The 17,328-nt window shown below is 41.1% G+C and overlaps 1 protein-coding gene across 1 annotated transcript in view; it reads right to left on the reverse strand.

Moving 5' to 3' along the window:
* Positions 1–16,419, reverse strand: part of LOC139711098 (plasma membrane calcium-transporting ATPase 4-like) — a 43,397-nt gene extending 26,978 nt beyond the window's left edge. The window contains exons 1-4 of the mRNA XM_071623013.1: positions 16,254–16,419; positions 4,963–5,157; positions 4,337–4,539; positions 3,013–3,255 (exon numbers count right to left, since the gene is read on the reverse strand). Of these exons, the coding sequence (XP_071479114.1) occupies positions 3,013–3,255; positions 4,337–4,539; positions 4,963–5,157; positions 16,254–16,377 (765 nt within the window). The 5' untranslated portion in view covers positions 16,378–16,419. The remainder of the gene's footprint in view (positions 1–3,012; positions 3,256–4,336; positions 4,540–4,962; positions 5,158–16,253) is intronic.
* Positions 16,420–17,328: the final 909 nt, after the last annotated feature.

Consider the following 17,328-nt stretch of genomic DNA (forward strand, 5'->3'; position numbering starts at 1 on the left):
CCAAGTGAGGCGAATGACCATATCACCTTTCGCGGCGTCCCACTCCGAACGATGAAACGCGATGAGGGATGGCAAACAGCTCGCGAACGGTATGACCACAAGGATGACATCGAGATCGTGCAATATTTTCCACTTGCGGAAAATTCACGACGCGACATATGAGAGGCAGAATCAAAGCCCGGGGGATAGATCAAGCCTTTTTTCTCTCTTTCCTCTCACTCCCGCTTCTCCTCTTTCCTCGTTCCATATGATTCTCTGCCCATTATTCTCCCTCCCAGAGGATGAGCGGACAGCGCAAGGTGTTGTACGATGCCCCCCTAGGGCAGTGGCTGCATTCTAGTTTGGGAAGTTTTCACCCCCATCCTCCCTCCCTCCTCTCCCCCCCCCCCCCCCCCCCCCAACTGCCATCACCACCACCACCACCACCAACACCAACACATCTTCCTCTTAGCAGGCAGGAGAGAAACTAAGGTGAACAAACATGGCGCACGTCAGATAAGGTGACATTTGCATGCCTAGAGAACATGCTGTGTCAACCCAAGGCATGAATGTCCTCCCTACTGACTGATATATACCCTAGAACTAATGCCACACATATGGATGATTTTCAGTATCATAGAGTACAGGCACGAGAGAAAAGAGATGGATAGATACTTGTAGGTAGATAAATAGATAGATAGATAGATATAGACATAATAGAGAAAGATAGAGAATACAGAGATTGTAGGTAAATAGATACAAATATAGATTGTGAAGCAAATGGATGGAAAAACATAGAGATAAAGGGATAGAGACTGAAAGATTCAGTATCTTTTTAAGTGTCTATGAACGATGATGATAACAATTAAATTAATTTCTTCGTCCACATATGGTTACCAGGGAACTTACATAATACTCATCGGCTTTTATATCACGTTATCATCATCAAATTTTTTACAGTCTTTCTTTTTTTTTCCATTCTCTTCATTTCTGGTAGAGTGAGAACAAAAGTATAACAATCTTCAGGACAAAATTGCAATGTTCAGAATTTGAAAGAAAAAAGAAAGTAATTCTTCATATATCATCACATAAAAAAGTAATTTAAGACAGCTCAGGAACAAGTAGAGGCTGACCATCAGGTGAAAATCACCCATCTCATAGTCATGACAACAGCACCGGCATCAGCAAACTGAGAAATGCTGTGACCTTTGCTTCTGACCCCCCCCCCCCCCCCAATATCTCATGGTACCACTTGACGTCATCTGCTAAAAAGCTCTGCCCCCGCTGCACGGCACAGCTGCAATAAGTTAAAAGCAACGTGACCACTGTTGCGCTGAGAAACAGTATACCCACGTTACATCTGAGCTGCCCGAGCACATTTCAACCTATTAAACCAGGGATGACCAATACAGAAGACAGACTCTGTCCAGTGCTAAGCATCATACCCCCCCCCCCATTTGGTATGACCCCATTTGCTCTGACCTTCTCATATTTCAGAAAATTAGTCACAAATAACACTCTGAGACGTGCAGACGACACTCACGCTGTATGCGCAAATGGAAGGAGCTGGAAAAGTCAAGGTTATGCGGAGTGCTACAGAGAAAACAGCAAGAGAAACAGACGTACACAGATGCCACAACCAACCACCGGAGTGCATGGCTTACATGTATAAATCTACATTCACTTCAGACTGGAACAATGTACAAAATTTATGAGAACAAGCAACTACAGAAATTCAATTTAAGGACAGGGTGTGTAATGTCAAACAAATTTGAAGAATGGATTCTAATTGATTCTTCACGCAGTCATGATCACACAGAAGGCAGATTTTGCTAGCCTGCTTGACACTACTCTAAATAGCTTGCATGACGACTCATTTGAATTAGAGACATGGGCTCCTCTGCACTCACAGAAAAGATGAAGAGGAAAGAAAAAGCTCTCCTAAACGGGGAAAATAGGCGGGCAGAGGGGGGGGGGGGGGGAGGGAGCGAGGAGGAATCCTCAATAGTGGTTTATGATTTATGAGGGCAGCTAATCTGAAGAAATTTGAATCCTCCTCCTTGGAATTAAAGTCTTAATCCCAGACTGCTTCCAAAAAATGCCTCTGACATTTCTTCCCTCCACACGACCAGATTAGCAGCAGCAGAACGCTGGAGCCTGCCTGTGCTTTTAGACTGATGTAGTCATGCACGGGAATTCTCTGTAGCTTAGTTAGACACAGTCATCCATCACAACAAAGTGATTTGTGGCTTTTCAACATCTTGCAAAAGTGCAATTTAGTGCTTGAAGATGGAGGAGGACGACCAACAAAAAAAACCCCATAAAAATGGGGGCAATAGCGTCAGATGCAGGCAGGTGAAATGTGAACAGTTTTGAGCTTGGAGATATCAAAACAAAGAGTTTGGCCCTGCATGAAAGCCTACCACTCGAGTTCCAGCATCAAACATGTGCAATCTGCGATACTCTTCAAGTATGTGTAGTCTATAACTACATGAACATGTGGGCAATGTTCTTCTCTGAGATACGTTCACTAATCACTCACAAAAACACCTTTGTGTATTTTACTTATTTTACTTTTTTCCCAGTGAGAGACAATATATATGTATATTTCAAATGTTCATGCAACTTTGCTTTTCATATCTCTTCAAATGAATTTTGATGTCTCTTCGTTCCAAACACAAAATATTAGCATATGTCGGTGATGGATCATTCAACATCAGACATTAGTTGCATTCCCACAAATAGAAAAATGTGGAATGTAAGGAAACAATGTATGGATCTTTGCAAACCTAAACTAGTGAATCTGAAAGCTGGAGAACGATTACTGTTCATGGAATGTGTGTGATGTACGTACCACCTGATATATTAGACCCGACGGGATAGAGCTGCAAAGGGTTTCATGTGTTCGGGAAGGGCAGAGTTTTACCATTTCCTCACGAGGCCATTCTTAGAAGTGGCTAATTGTAGGATGGATTCTGCTTCACCGCTTTCTTGAATTCTACCACATGACCTTTGACCTTGTCTAGCACTCACCAGGATGCGGGAGGAGTAGCTGCTGTTGACCGAGATGCCCTCCACTAGGAGATGGCGGGTCTCGCTGTCGATGTCGTTGTTGCCAGGCGTCTCCAGGAACATCTTGCGGCCGATAAAGCTGCGGACGACGGTCATGCGGTTGGTGGTCAGCGTGCCCGTCTTGTCCGAGCAGATGGCCGTGGCGTTGCCCATGGTCTCGCAGGCGTCGAGATGCCTGACTAAGTTGTTGTCCTTCAACATTTTCTGTTGGGATGGAAGAAATGTAGAAAGTAAGTACCATCACCGTGCTCTAGTCACATACAATGCAAATGACCTGCCTGAAACTAAGACGAGCAGTCTTGTTCTAGAAAGGACAACACGTCCACTGTGACACATAAGAAACTGCAATCACTGAGGCAGCAGCTGGACAACGCCTAATCAGAGGGCAATATGGTTGCTACTATGGTTGATAAATGTGTCAAAACTTACAATAATTGTGGACTTCTTCTTACACTGGGATCTGGGTCATTATCAGCAGAGTGACATCCAAGAACTTTGTCAAGGATGTGCCAGCATCCAAATAACATCAAATGTTAGTCAATTGTTTAAAAGAACTCCTCTTCACCCCATCAAACAGCTGCATATATACACTGTACATATGGGATAGGATGATTACAGAAAATGTTGGCTGGCGCTGGGGTATTCATTAAAGGACAAGCCCACCTTCATATACATGTGGATTGAGTGAATGCAGCAATATTAGTAGAACACATCAGTGAAAGTTTGGGAAAAAACGGACAATCCGTTTAAAAGTTACGAATTTTAAAAGTAATTGCACAGTCACTGCTGGATGAGAAGACTATTACAATGTATGATGTCACATGCGTACAACGATATAAGGAAAATATAAAGAGGACTTCACAAAATTTTACTCTTTGAAAAAAAGTGCTCATTTCCTCGACTCGTCACTGATGTATGTTAAAGGTAATATTATTTCCCCTTGCCTTCTGAAAGAGGGAAGTCAAGTGTTCTTTTATTATGCGAGAAAATTGAAAATATTTTGAATTTTCTTTATATTTTCTTTATACCGTTGTACACATGTGACATCACAAGCTGTAGTAATCTTCTCATCCAGCAGTGACTGAGCAGAAACTTCTAAAATTTACAACTTTTAAACGGATTGTCCGGTTTTCCTCAAACTCTTGCTGATGTGTTCTATTAATATTGCTGCATTCACTCAATCCACATGTGAAGGTGGACTTGTCCTTTAATCTTGTGTATCAACAAACCCATCTTAACGAACAGCTCCCAATCACGGTTGCTGCATCCCACATGCCACACCTACCTTGACGGAGTAGGCCAGTGAGATGGTGACGGCAAGAGGCAGACCCTCCGGTACGGCCACCACCAGCACGGTGACGCCGATGATGAAGAAGTCCACAAACTCCTGCAGGTGGCTGTTGGTCCAGTGCTCCTTGTGGATGCCGTACGTCATGATGCAGAAGCGGATGATGAGCACCAGGGTCGTCACCACGGCGACGGTGCAACCTGCCGGCGACAACAAAAACTTTGTCAGAATGTTCATGCCATCCCCCCAAATTGCCCCGAAGAAATGGGTCCAAGTTTGTAGTATGCTGAAACAATGACGAATCCACCTCAAATTTGTGCTTCGTTTAGAAAAGCACTCTAAAGCCTACAGCATTGATAGCCCAACAGTCTGACATGAACATCTGGGGGGCGTTTCATCAACGAGTTCGTCGGAGTTTTCACCGACGAATTTGCTATCAGCCAATCAGACGCAAGGATTTATACTGACAACTGTCAAAAGCTAATGAAATCCTTGGTCTGATTGGCTGATAGCAAATTTGTCGGTGAAAACTCCGACGAACTCGTTGATGAAACGCCCCCCTAGCCTATGGTCGGTTCAAAGTGGTGTTACTTTCAGAGGACATTGGCCATCCTAAGACCCACCTGCATAGCCAATCTGGATGGCCAGCTTGGTCAGCTTGCCCTGAAGGACCGACTTGCCCTCCGAGATGCCCTCGTCCCTCTCCGGGATGACCATCTTCTTCTTGTTGCCCTGGTGGGGCGCCTCGCCTGGCATTGTGTCCGGCGTCTCAGTGTCCAGGTTGCCGTCGGCCTTGCCGTCCACTGGAACATTGTTGGCTGCAGGGAGGACAAGGGCAGTGACCGGTCACAATATTTGGATGTGTACTGTGTGTTCATAAAGACTGCGGTCAATCTCAGATAGTTCCCTACACTGACTTGTCATTAATTATCAATGTGGTATCAGTTGTAAGTTGTAACACATAATTAATATACTTAATGTCTATTCATCAACCTGGAGCCAATTTTGCTACCAATGGCTTTAAAAATCTGCGCACGCACCTTGTACCTCAAAACTGGCGAGCAGGCAAAATTTACACATCACAAATGTTTATCATTTGAACATCAAAATTCATTATGCATGGAACTATACCAAATAATCGATGGGAAAATTCACGAGTGTATTACGAGCACTGATTAATCATACAAGCGGAACACAGCACAACTCCAGTCATACAATCAATCATGATGCGATCTTGGAAAATTAAGTCATCTGTGTGCGGCTGCTTCAATTACTGTGACCTCTTTTTCACAGATGGCCTCCTTTTCACAGAAGCATGTCATCAAATATGTTTTGAGTGAAAGGATGGATGACAGTTTGTAGGGAGACCTGTTCGGAGGTCCTTGAGAGTAAATTACATCATGAAAATGTGATATATTTCATCATTAAATGCAAGGGCATGACTCAATTTTATCTTGGTAAATAAAGACACTAATCCTGCATATCAACAGTGCCTTCGATTGCACCTTACACTAAAATTTACTGGGTAATGACCCCCAATTTTCTGTTCTGTTATGTTTGTGTACAAGCAGGGGAGTTCTTGATATGCATTACCATGTAGTAAGTGAGATCAAATAAACAAAGTCCATCATCACTCCTGAATGATCAAAATGGCAGTTGGCAGGCAAGGCAGCATACATGTACGAGACTCCCTGCATTACATGCATGTGAGCTTGCTCAGTGGACTGCATGCTGTCTGGAGTGCTAAGGAAGGCTACCTCAATACTACACCTACCACCAGACCAACTTTTGTGCATCTCCTATTGTGGTTGCTATAGCAGTGAACTCTGGCATCTACAAAGTTTTCTGGTCTTACCATCAACAGTCAAGAGCCAAATTCCTGAAATCAACTGGAGCATGCTATGATTTCATGCTGTGCTTTCATCAAACACACTTTTTTTTTTCCTAATACAAAACCCAAAGTTGAAGTTCATCTTCACAGCAACTTGGCTATAAAATAAGACCAACTCTTTAATCAAAACAATGCATGGTATATTTGTATTCAAGTGATCCGAATGTCAAGTAATATTACAGTAGGGATAAAAGTACATTGTAGATGGCTGATTCTGAGTGTGATTATGATACAGTACAGGGTCTGCAATCTGACACTCCTATACTGGACCAACAATGTTATGTGATTTTTTTTTTCTTTTTTGTCCTAATCAGCGTGGTGAGGTGCTCACTGCTTTGATACACATGGGAACTCTGACAGTTTCATCCATTCATTTATAAATGGAATACAACTGTACAATGATATCAAATATATCTTAACATGGCTTTCAACCATGATGATATTTGAACCACCTGTACTATGCACACACACACTCACAATGTTCCTTGACATTGGAACCTCATTGGGAGGAATGCCCTCATATATACAAAGTCTTCATGTTCAATGTACAATCAAACCTGTCTACTGCAGCCACCCAAGGGAGACAAAAAAATTGGCTGTTGTAGACAGGTGGCCGCTATGAGTAACATGGCTTTTCTCGGAGGGGGGGGGGGGGAATTGTGTTTGGTGGTCGCATATGACAGGTGGCCACTAGAGACAGGTTTTACTGTATCTGTGAACAGAAGCGCCATAGAATCATGCACCTGGGGTTGTGGAGAGAACAACTGGGTGTAAAGATTGCATCCATTTATCTACATTTATCTATCTAAGAATTTTCATCAAATCTGAGGTAACATTATGCAGTACCTGGTAAAAATTGTATTAGTGAACCCATACAAAATTTGGAACTGAAACTACAGCCTCAATGACATCAATAATGCACAATAGTCTCCAGAGGGCAGTGTTAGAGTCTGACTCATGCACAAGCCGTCAGCCCACAATTCAGCCTTAAAATTCCACAAAACTGCGCCACAAATGGGACACAAGCTTTGTGGCAAAACAACACCAAGCTAAAACTGCTGTATCGTTTCTCTCACAGCCACATATTGAATCAGATGCCAGGCTTCAGTTGATATGTGTTATTTTTGCAATTTCATTCATTCCTTCCTCTTTTTTGGGGGGGTTAGAATATTGGAATATGTATTAATATCTCTGGTTTTCTCGTCATGCACATGCAGTTTCTTTTGAACTATGTGGAAGACAAAGACAAAATCATCCTTGTCTTTTTCCACTCACTGCAAAGGGTGTGTGTGTGTGGGGGGGGGGGGGGGGAGGAGTCTGGGGACCAGGAGGAATAGAATTTTGTTTCCAGTAACCTCCACAGAGAAGGCATAAACTGGAAATTAATGATCAGTGGAAAACCCTGTAATACATCCAAAGTCTCAGCTCACTTTCATGATGCAGGTTAGGAGAAAAAAAGTTCACAGCAAATCTTATGACTGGAATACGCATTCTATGAAAATCGGCAAAGTTTCTCTTAACTTGCTAACATCCCATCGCAAGTCTTCTGTATGCACACTACCAACCGCATCTCAAATATTGTCTCTAACACAGCAATGTTGTTGGGAGCAAACATGCTTTTGTTTTTATTTTATTTAATTTTTTTTAGAAATCCACACCATGACATCTTACGCTCTGGAGTTGGCGGAAAGAAGGCATCGTCATCGGCATCGGACGACGCTACAAGACAAATTGAGATCAGAACGATTCCATGACAATCGTTGGAAACATGAAGTACTTTGCAGCAGCCTTGAACATGGGGATAATAAGATTAGATGATGTGCTGCCCACAGAGGGCTCCCTTGCTATTTTGAGAAACTCTGTCTGTAATTGAGAACTCATGTGCTCTTGGTCGATAAATAATTCTAATTAATTATTAAACTGCTCATCTGTAAGATTGGATAATATGCTGCCAAAAGATGGATCCCTTGATAATTCATGACTTAAGATGCCTTAGCCCTATTGTGTAATGGTAAATGCAGCTTCTCTTTTCCTCTTTTTTTTCTTTACAATTCAGAGTACCTGTAGCTGAAAGAGAAAAAAAAAACAACCATAATGCTCAAAATTGATTGGTTGTTGACAGCCTGATGCCATGGTAACAACAACCATTATTGTACATTTCCAAGTCTTATCCCTTGTTGTGAAACACTCCACTAATTTCCGAGAAGCAAAAAAAAAAAAAAAAAAAAAGGAGAAAAAAAAAGGTGTATCAACAATGAGCAGGCGTACGACTGAATCGGGTTATCAACTTGAAAATGCAATTGTGCCAACCTGCCAATCTATCCTTTGGCTCTGGTTTTTGTCTTTTGTTGGTTACAAAAAAAAACCAAAACATCCTCTTCTTACTCTCTCCAAATCGTAGGCTGCATCTCTCTGCAGTACAATAAGTTGGTCATGTCAACCACGGGCGTGTGATTGACAGCGGACAAAAATGCTGGAAATCGAATCCAGGTCGGTCAAGAAATTTTGTGCGGGGCATTCCGGGCCCCAGAAATGGGTGTTGAAAAAGCACCTGGCAGTCTGACGTGACACACCGCTGCGCTTCTGATGCCGAAGCAAGATCTGCCATAAAGAGGCATTAAGAGCTTTACCCATACTGGCGCAGCAGTCAGTGGAATAGCGAGGTTGCAAGGTTGTGGTGGGGGGGGGGGGGGAGGGGGCAGGAGGGGTGGGTTGAGGAGAGAAAATTCCACCCATTTGCCATGCTCCACTCTGCTCCCAGGAGAGTATAGCACCCTTTATTAAATGTGAAGTGTTTACACTTGCTAAAATGCCAGGGGGTTGCCCGACAGTTCGGGCGACTGCAGCAGACAGGAGCGCAGGAGATATATATATATGAAAATTGGAAGGGGAGAGAGGTACATGGCGTGCTTAAGCAGAATGAGATGAGGAAATAACAAGAGTACTGCATTGGCATATACACTGTACAAGGATGTTGTAGCAGTTACAGGCAGAGAGAGAATTTTTTGGTAAGAAGTCTACTACGCTCTTTAAAATAAATGAAGGAAAACAGAACATCAAAAAAGGAGGGAGAGAGAGAGAGAGAGAGAAAGAGGATGGCCTAGAAAAAAAAAAACAAATACAAGAGGGGGGGGGGCACTTCCCACTACTATCAGATTTCATGAAGATTCTACATACAGGCGTTACATGTATCTGCCAGCACCCTCTGTAATCCTGAATCGTGATCATAATATCGGCGTATCCGCTTTCATAAAGGGGATCTACTTAAAAGAAAAAAAAGTCAAGCCCAAAATTTGAGGGCAGATTTGCCCCATTGACAAGTGCTCACGCCGAGATTATGAGCACCTAATCCCTCCGTGCAAGCTATGGTTTCCAAAAGTACACGGCCGTCGTCGGCATACGACCAACGCGAGCCTTACAGCGACAGTCATGGCAAGGATTGTGTAAGATGAGCTTCATCTCAAAGTACAACTTCATTTTTTTTTGGGGGGGGGGGGAGAGAATGGGGACTTAGTGTTACTGTATATGTTTTGAGAAAAGGTGACTTTTTTTCCTACTGAAGTGCAAGTGTTCAACCTGGTAGAGCACAAAGGATGATTTCTTTGCAAATACGTTGTAGTTCAGGAATAGTTACCAATATGTCACTGATAATACCGTTTTGTACAAATTGATAGCTAGAGCAGTCATCTCAACATGCATTATTACATTTCATGCATATTGAAGGTTTTACATCTTTATGTTTTTCCTACCTTAGTTCAAGAGTGGAAATGAATTTTAGAATCCGAGCCTTTAATAACCCTTGAGTAACATCAGACTCGGTGTTTACACTCATTCCTCAGCACAGCTCTAGGCACTAAGACTTAAATTTCAAATTGAGTGTGGATCTTGGGTGGGTATCTTATCCAATGAGATACTCTAGCAGTCAATGAACACCACACACAGTAATCCCTAGCGGTGAGTTCTGTGCCAACAATCTCATTTTCTTAACCTCATTCAGTTCATCATTTTCGTCATTTCTTCTTATTTTTTGGTCGGAGTGTCAGTATTTTACACAACCAAATACACAGAATCGTTGAAGACAGGTTTTTTTTTTCCGGGGGGGGGGGGGGGGGGGGGTAGTGTACTGCCTCGGATCCTTTCCACACTTAAGGTGAATGATAATATGTAAGCTCAAACCTGATCATTCTGACAGACAGCTGAATACTATTCTGACACCTTACCCCGCTCACTTCCTTCAAACTATCCAAACTATTTTTGTTCATTGTTTGCATAAATACATATCATTCATACATTTAGTGCAGGGTTTATTGTCAATCAATAAGCTGTATTGGTAAAGGTGATTAAAATCTAAGGGAAAAAAATGACAATAGATTGTTAAATACAATACAATGGAAAAAAAAAAGCCTCTCAAATTTACATAAATCTTTTACTCACCTGGCACAAAGAGCTAATTATTGAATAATTTTTGTCCCTACATGCAGAGGATTGTGACGCATATTCCTTGCATTATAAAAGAAATGAACAAACTTTTTTTTTTGGTAACTTGACATCATAAAACAGAACATTAACAGAATGGCAGAGCAAGGAGAGATTATAGTCTGCTGTCTCTCTTTTGAACAGGGAAGGTCACGAATTTCCCTACAAATGAGAGACTTGTGCCACTGCAAATAAACTCTAAACATCAAAAACATAACTACATTGGTAGAGACAATGCTAAAAAATTGATTCTTTCTAATGTAACATTATTTCTCTCTTTACAACTGATTAGGATACAATTCTATTCTTTTTTTATTGTCTGGCATGATTTTGTAACATCTAATGCAAAACAACTCGATTGCTTGCGGAAAGGTCAGCAACTGAATAAAACACCCACACATCCAAAAAAAAAAAAAAAATGCGAAAGAAGTTAAATCTGTCATGCAGACTTTTGATATCAAATCTGTCTGTACCTTCTTGTCAAGTTACCTCCTAAATTTGATTATTTAAAAAAAAAATGCACTAGTCATTGATTTTCTGCATCAAGATGTGACTAATTTTTTTCTTCCAAATCTACATGACAAAAAAAAAAGAAGACAAATCCATGTCTTTATGAATTTACCAAGACCAACTCATCATGTTATATCAAAATCTTTTTGAACACAGGAACAGGTGTGACAAAATGTTAGTACTGATAAGACATGCTTATCACAACTGGAGTTGGACTTTTTTCTTTTGTACTGATGTCAAGAAATTGATGGCAATTAATCAGAGACTTAAAGGGGATGAATACCATATCAAACTCTTAACTCCCTTCACATTTTTGAGACAAATCTGAGAGACAGATCCTTTCATACTTTGACAAGACTTCATAGCAAGGTGTGCAAGTATCCAATCAATGGGGGGGGGGCATTTTTCCCCATACCTTTCTTCATGTGAGTCACAGGTCCTACAGGTCTTGGGAGTATCGACACCAGGTATAACCGCAACTATATTTCTATTGATTTCATCTCCAAATTAATGGGGCACTTATGGGCATGTGTCGCGGAAAGGACGTGTGATGTCGCTGCTTGTTAAAAAGGTACGACATACGACATATGATTTACTTTCGATTTGACCGACTTCTTCCTGCCCGAACGAGACACTGCCGACCAATCAGAAGACAGGCCTTCTAGGCAAAGCATTCCCATAGCAAAGGGGGGGGGGGGAGATGGTGAGTGAAAAGAATTGTGTCATAAAGAAAGTGGCAATGTTTGATAGAGACATGTTTACCACATTGCCTGGCTGGGTCTCACAGCCCTGCATTTCGTGATACCGACTCCTGTTATGACGAAGTCCTCAGGACCGGCAATTTTCTTTTGTTTTACAGAAACTTTATTACAGCCAAGGAATAATGTGTACAAAGATATGGGCAATGATTTTGGTAGTCTAATCTTTACTTTGTTATAACGAGAGTTTCGTTATACATGTGTGTTATAATGAGAGTGCACTGAGTGCCTTGTTGGGACTGTACAGCGCACTATCTAGCATTAACAATCCAAGCTTAGCCAAGCCTAAACAAAAACATTATATTAATACCTCTATTGTGACAAAAGTCATTTTGACTGCCTGGCGCATGACATATTCAGAATGGATACTGTATTATAACGTCAAGCTCCATAACTTAACCTAAAAGGGTTTTCAGGACAAAATGGATGAAATGTAATAGCTTTCTGCTTCTTAGTGATGAGATTAACAGTTTCTGATAATTGGAAAAGTAATTCCTATATTAGTGTCAAGAAATATAACAAAGTAATCCACATTTTGATGCCTACAATGAAATTTGGCAATTTTGCACCTTTTTTCCCTTTTTATAGCACACCTATGTGTGTGGTGTACAGATGTATATCTATTTTGTTTGATTTGTATGATAAAGAAAAGAGAACTTGTCACTTTCCATAACAGTCTGAAAAACAAAATCAGGCTGGCAGTTCAATAATTTTTGTTTCTTTTGGCCTCTGTAGGCCAGTCCACCACATGAAACAAATAAATAAGAGTTGACAGATGAACTCTGAAAGCTTACAAGACAGATTCAGAGCAATTGCACTTGATTTAGGGCACAAATATCGAAGGAAGAGAGGGGAGGGGGAGGGGAGGGGAGAGAGTTTGAGAGATTGAGAAAGAGATGGAGAAAATGAGCGAGATAGCATCCACTGGTAGGCACTTTTTTTGTAACCTTTAGTTGGGGGAACATTTCTGGGGAAATGGGGAAATCTTCGTGAATGTACCAAGCGGGGTGATACAGTGGCCCACATGATTACATATGTGTACTGCTTATTGCACCGCCTTGAAGGTCACCATCATTCATCTGTGAAGATTCGTAGGAGCTGCTAGGCACCTCGCGGGGAATGTCTTCCACATTCGAAATGCACGTCTTTGACAATAACATTGCTCTCACGGGCTTTCCTGTTGTATTATCAAATGTGTGAGCTGTGAAGATTTCACACGTTCATTGAACGGTCTATTTACTTTTAATCACATTTCACTGGACACCATGACTCACTAAATTGATAAGCGGAATAGAATTCTGTAATTCTGTGTGTGTGCTCGTGGTTTGAATGACGTTTCACTGCTGATACCATTTGTTGCTTTGTTTTCTGCTCCCATATGGTGCAGGTTTTGTATCCACTCATTTCCCGCTAAACAGCTCAGTCAAATTTGGTATAATGCTGTTTTCTTGTACCATGAATACTCATAATGTGTATGCAAACTGGAGAAGTATACCATAAAGAGAATGGCCCTAAACCTGATTAGTGATGGAACAAGAGATGAAAAAATCAGATATGACAAAGAATAGAAAGATAGGAATATGGAGGGATGATAGACTCAGACATAAATTTGAGGAAAAATGAGAGAGGAAAAATGCACATAACTGGAGGGAACAGAAATGCTCATTGTATCACTACACTCACCTTGAAGGCATTATTTACCATTTGCAGATGAAACAAAAACCCAACATTAGTGGTTTAAAATAGTTCTAAAAAGTGAGTTAGGGATAGAAACCACTGTAAAAATTTTAATCCGTATAATCGATGTTAAGTATTGTTAAATACACAAAATGTGAACAATAGTCATTATAAAAATGTTTCTAGACTAAACCATGTACAGTTATGGTTTGATGAGAAAAATACTGATATCTCCTTATATTTTAGGCTTTATTGCAAAAATTTTATATGGAAGGATGTTTTGTGATACAACAGACCTACACATATGCATCAAATGTGATATCTTGAAAAAATTTTAGATTACTGCACCCAAAGGTAAACAGGACCTTTAATGCCAACAAGCTTGATCTCATTTTAAAACAGCTTATATATATATATCTTTTAAATTTAATTTAATTAATCTTTTTTTTTTTTTTTTGCCCACTGACTCCCTCACACCAACCATGAAGATGAACTCTGTGTGGGGGAGCATTATTGCCCTTGACACTTGCCATAAAGAACCCTAACCTTTCAATTATCCACACTTTTCCACACGCTGATCTCAAACTGGAACACACCTCCTGCTGACTCCAATAATGTGCACCATTTTGCAGAACATGCTGGATATCCCATATAGAGAGAGACTCAGTCTGGCCTATTTTTTTTTTTTTTGGAGGGGGGGGGGGTTTCAACTGACTTGGTCATCACTTAAGTTATGCAGTAAGATGAATGGGAACAACAGCAGAAAAGAGAATGATCGTATCATTTTTCAGACTTTAAAATGACAAAACGCAAATATCATTTAGATTTATTCACTAATGCATAATTTTCATAAAGTTTGAATTCTATGCAGGCAAGGATCTGACACATTGTATTAGTATCTCATGGGTGAGTGGGGGAGGGGGCAAATAAAAAAAGAAGAAAGACAGAAAATATCCAAATGAAAAAAAGAAAGAAAAATCCAAGTGATCTTACCTCTCTCATATGTACATTCTTCCTCTATCTCCACGCTACACGTACAGCGCACAGAATACATGTTTAGAAAACACGCGCTCTTTGCCATTACAAATTACACACAAATGACCACCGGCCACGGACAAAATTTCTAATCTCAAGCATTAAGAAAAATGCAAGAAAATGCCCCAGGATAAATCATGTGGACATAAAGAAAAGGGGTGGAATGATCTCTTTGCGTGTCTGCTGGCAACATGCCTGATATATCCCGTAGTACGCCGCAGTACACGATCAAATTTCAATACATTCCCCGCACACGCTACGGTTCCGAGCATGACAGTACAGGTATTGAGTTACGCACACTATTAATAAGTGCAGAGTAGACCGTACGATCACCTATCCAATTCGGAAGTACAAGATTAACAACAAGAGGAAAAATGCTCCCCCTCCCCCCACCCCCCACCTGCCAGGGTAGATATCTTGGATCTGTAATCTACCTTTGCATACTATAATGTTGTCACTGATATGAGATTAACAGAATGAGAGGTTGAGTACGCATGGGTTCCAACCAGCCATTGGTTTCTTGTAAATTCAACAGCCAAACCCTCTCGTTTATAAGCCAAAAAGGAAGTCATCAGAGCAAATACATGTAAGCTCTTAATCTCTAAAACATCCTGCCCAGAGTTTTACAATTGTTGTCTGTTAATAATCATCACACCTTCATTTTAGTCAGGGTGGGGGGGGGGGGGGGGGGAGGATTGGTTGGTTTTTTTTAACAATACTGGTGGCACTCTATTTTTTTCTTAATCTTTTTTTTTAAATCCACTTGCCTAGTGTGTTGCGCAGGGAATAAAACATTTTTTAGAACCTTATAACAATGTTCCTTGACTTGTCTTTGTCTGGTCAAAAATCTAGCAGCTTGATCCTTGACCTGTTTTGATTTGGTTGCTCACATCATATGGAGTGTCAAATTCACGGTTTCTCACAACAAGCATACAGTCACTGTCTTTGCTCACTAACTCTGGCTGATTGTTATGGTACACATGATTTCTCTTATTGGTAAGGTAATTTCCAAGTTTTCCAGCAAATTTGTTTTCCTGTTTTAAAAAAAAAAGCCTTTTGATTGGCCCAAAAACTACTGTAAATTTTAAAGACTATTAAACTAAATCTTGCAGTTATGGATTGTCACCTATGCAGGCAGTGGTTAAAGTCTTCATGGGCACACTTGGGGTTAGAACACACTGGTCCCTCCATGAAAGGAGTGCAAATATGGATTCCAATTGCACAAGTTCAGATGTGGAATTACAATACAGGGAGGAAATTCCAGACAGGGGAAACGATGGGGAGGCTGGATCAAAGGATCAGGGGTGACCGATTGGCTGGTTGGATTCCAGAACCGAGCCAACACTGTCCCCAAATAGCCACACCTGGGTTTTGGGCCTACATTGGCTAGAAACGGGTACTCACTGGTGCTGCATCTTTGCAAACGCTATCTGAAGACACTTCCTACACCACCACATAACAGTCACCTTTGGATGGCATCACATCCCTCAACTTTAACATAGTTTTTAGGGAAATAGAACATCTGCCACTTTCTAAAAATTGAGAAGATCAGCGAAAGGACTCTTACTGTCATTGTTGCCAATGGCAACCTCCTCCATCTCGATCTTCTGGCCCCGCTCCCCCTTGACGTCGAGCAAGATGGAGAAGATCTGTCCCGTCTGGGAGTTGAGGCCCACGGCCGTCACAACCATCTTCCCACTTCCCTCCAGCACGTGGGTACCTGCAGAGCAAAGAAGGGGCAATGAAAGTGTAGAAAGCATTGAGAACCATGAAGAGTTTGACAAAGGATAGGGAAGAAATAATGTTAGCAACTTTTGCTCATATTTCAAGATAATGAAGATGATGATATGATCACACACTCTCCTAATATCCTCCTCCTAATCATCATCATCACTATCAGAATCATTACTGTCACTCTCATTCTCTTTCACCTTATCATCGTCATCACCATCACTCTATCATCATCATCATCATCACCATCATCATCATCATTACCATCATCATCATTATCATCATCATGATCACCATCATCACCATCATCACCATAATCATCATCATCACCATCATCATCATCATCATCATCATCATCATCACCATCATCACCATCATCACCATCATCATCATCATCATCACCATCATCACCATCATCACCATCATCATCATCATTACCATCATCATCATCATCATCATCATCATCATCATCATCATCATCACCATCATCACCATCATCACCATCATCATCATCGAGTCTTATCCATCCAGGGTAACCCCATCAGTGCTTTTGCTGCTCTTCCATAAGGGCACACCCTTCTTCATCTCCCGGCACTGCCAGGAACCCATTCTATATCTGGCCAAGATGGACGCATTAGGGATAAACATCTTGTCTAAGAATATATGCACTGGGTTGGACTGAAGCTCAGAAACGCAACATTTTAACAATCGTAACGAGCATTCTTAATGACGCCATAATGCTGTCACTGACACAATTCTACATGATGTGGTTGTTTAACAATCATTGACGATTAAGGACAAAAATTGTACTTTCAGTAAGAATATCAAGACACATTTTGCAACTTCTGAGTAGCACACTCATAATATGCTATTCCTCCCCTGTGCATTTTCCCATTGCAGCATGCAGTACA

This window comes from Diadema antillarum, unplaced genomic scaffold (assembly GCF_040938485.1).
Source record: "Diadema antillarum isolate AM-2024a unplaced genomic scaffold, OU_Dant_1.0 seq00001609_RagTag, whole genome shotgun sequence".
Taxonomy (NCBI): Eukaryota; Metazoa; Echinodermata; class Echinoidea; order Diadematoida; family Diadematidae; genus Diadema; species Diadema antillarum.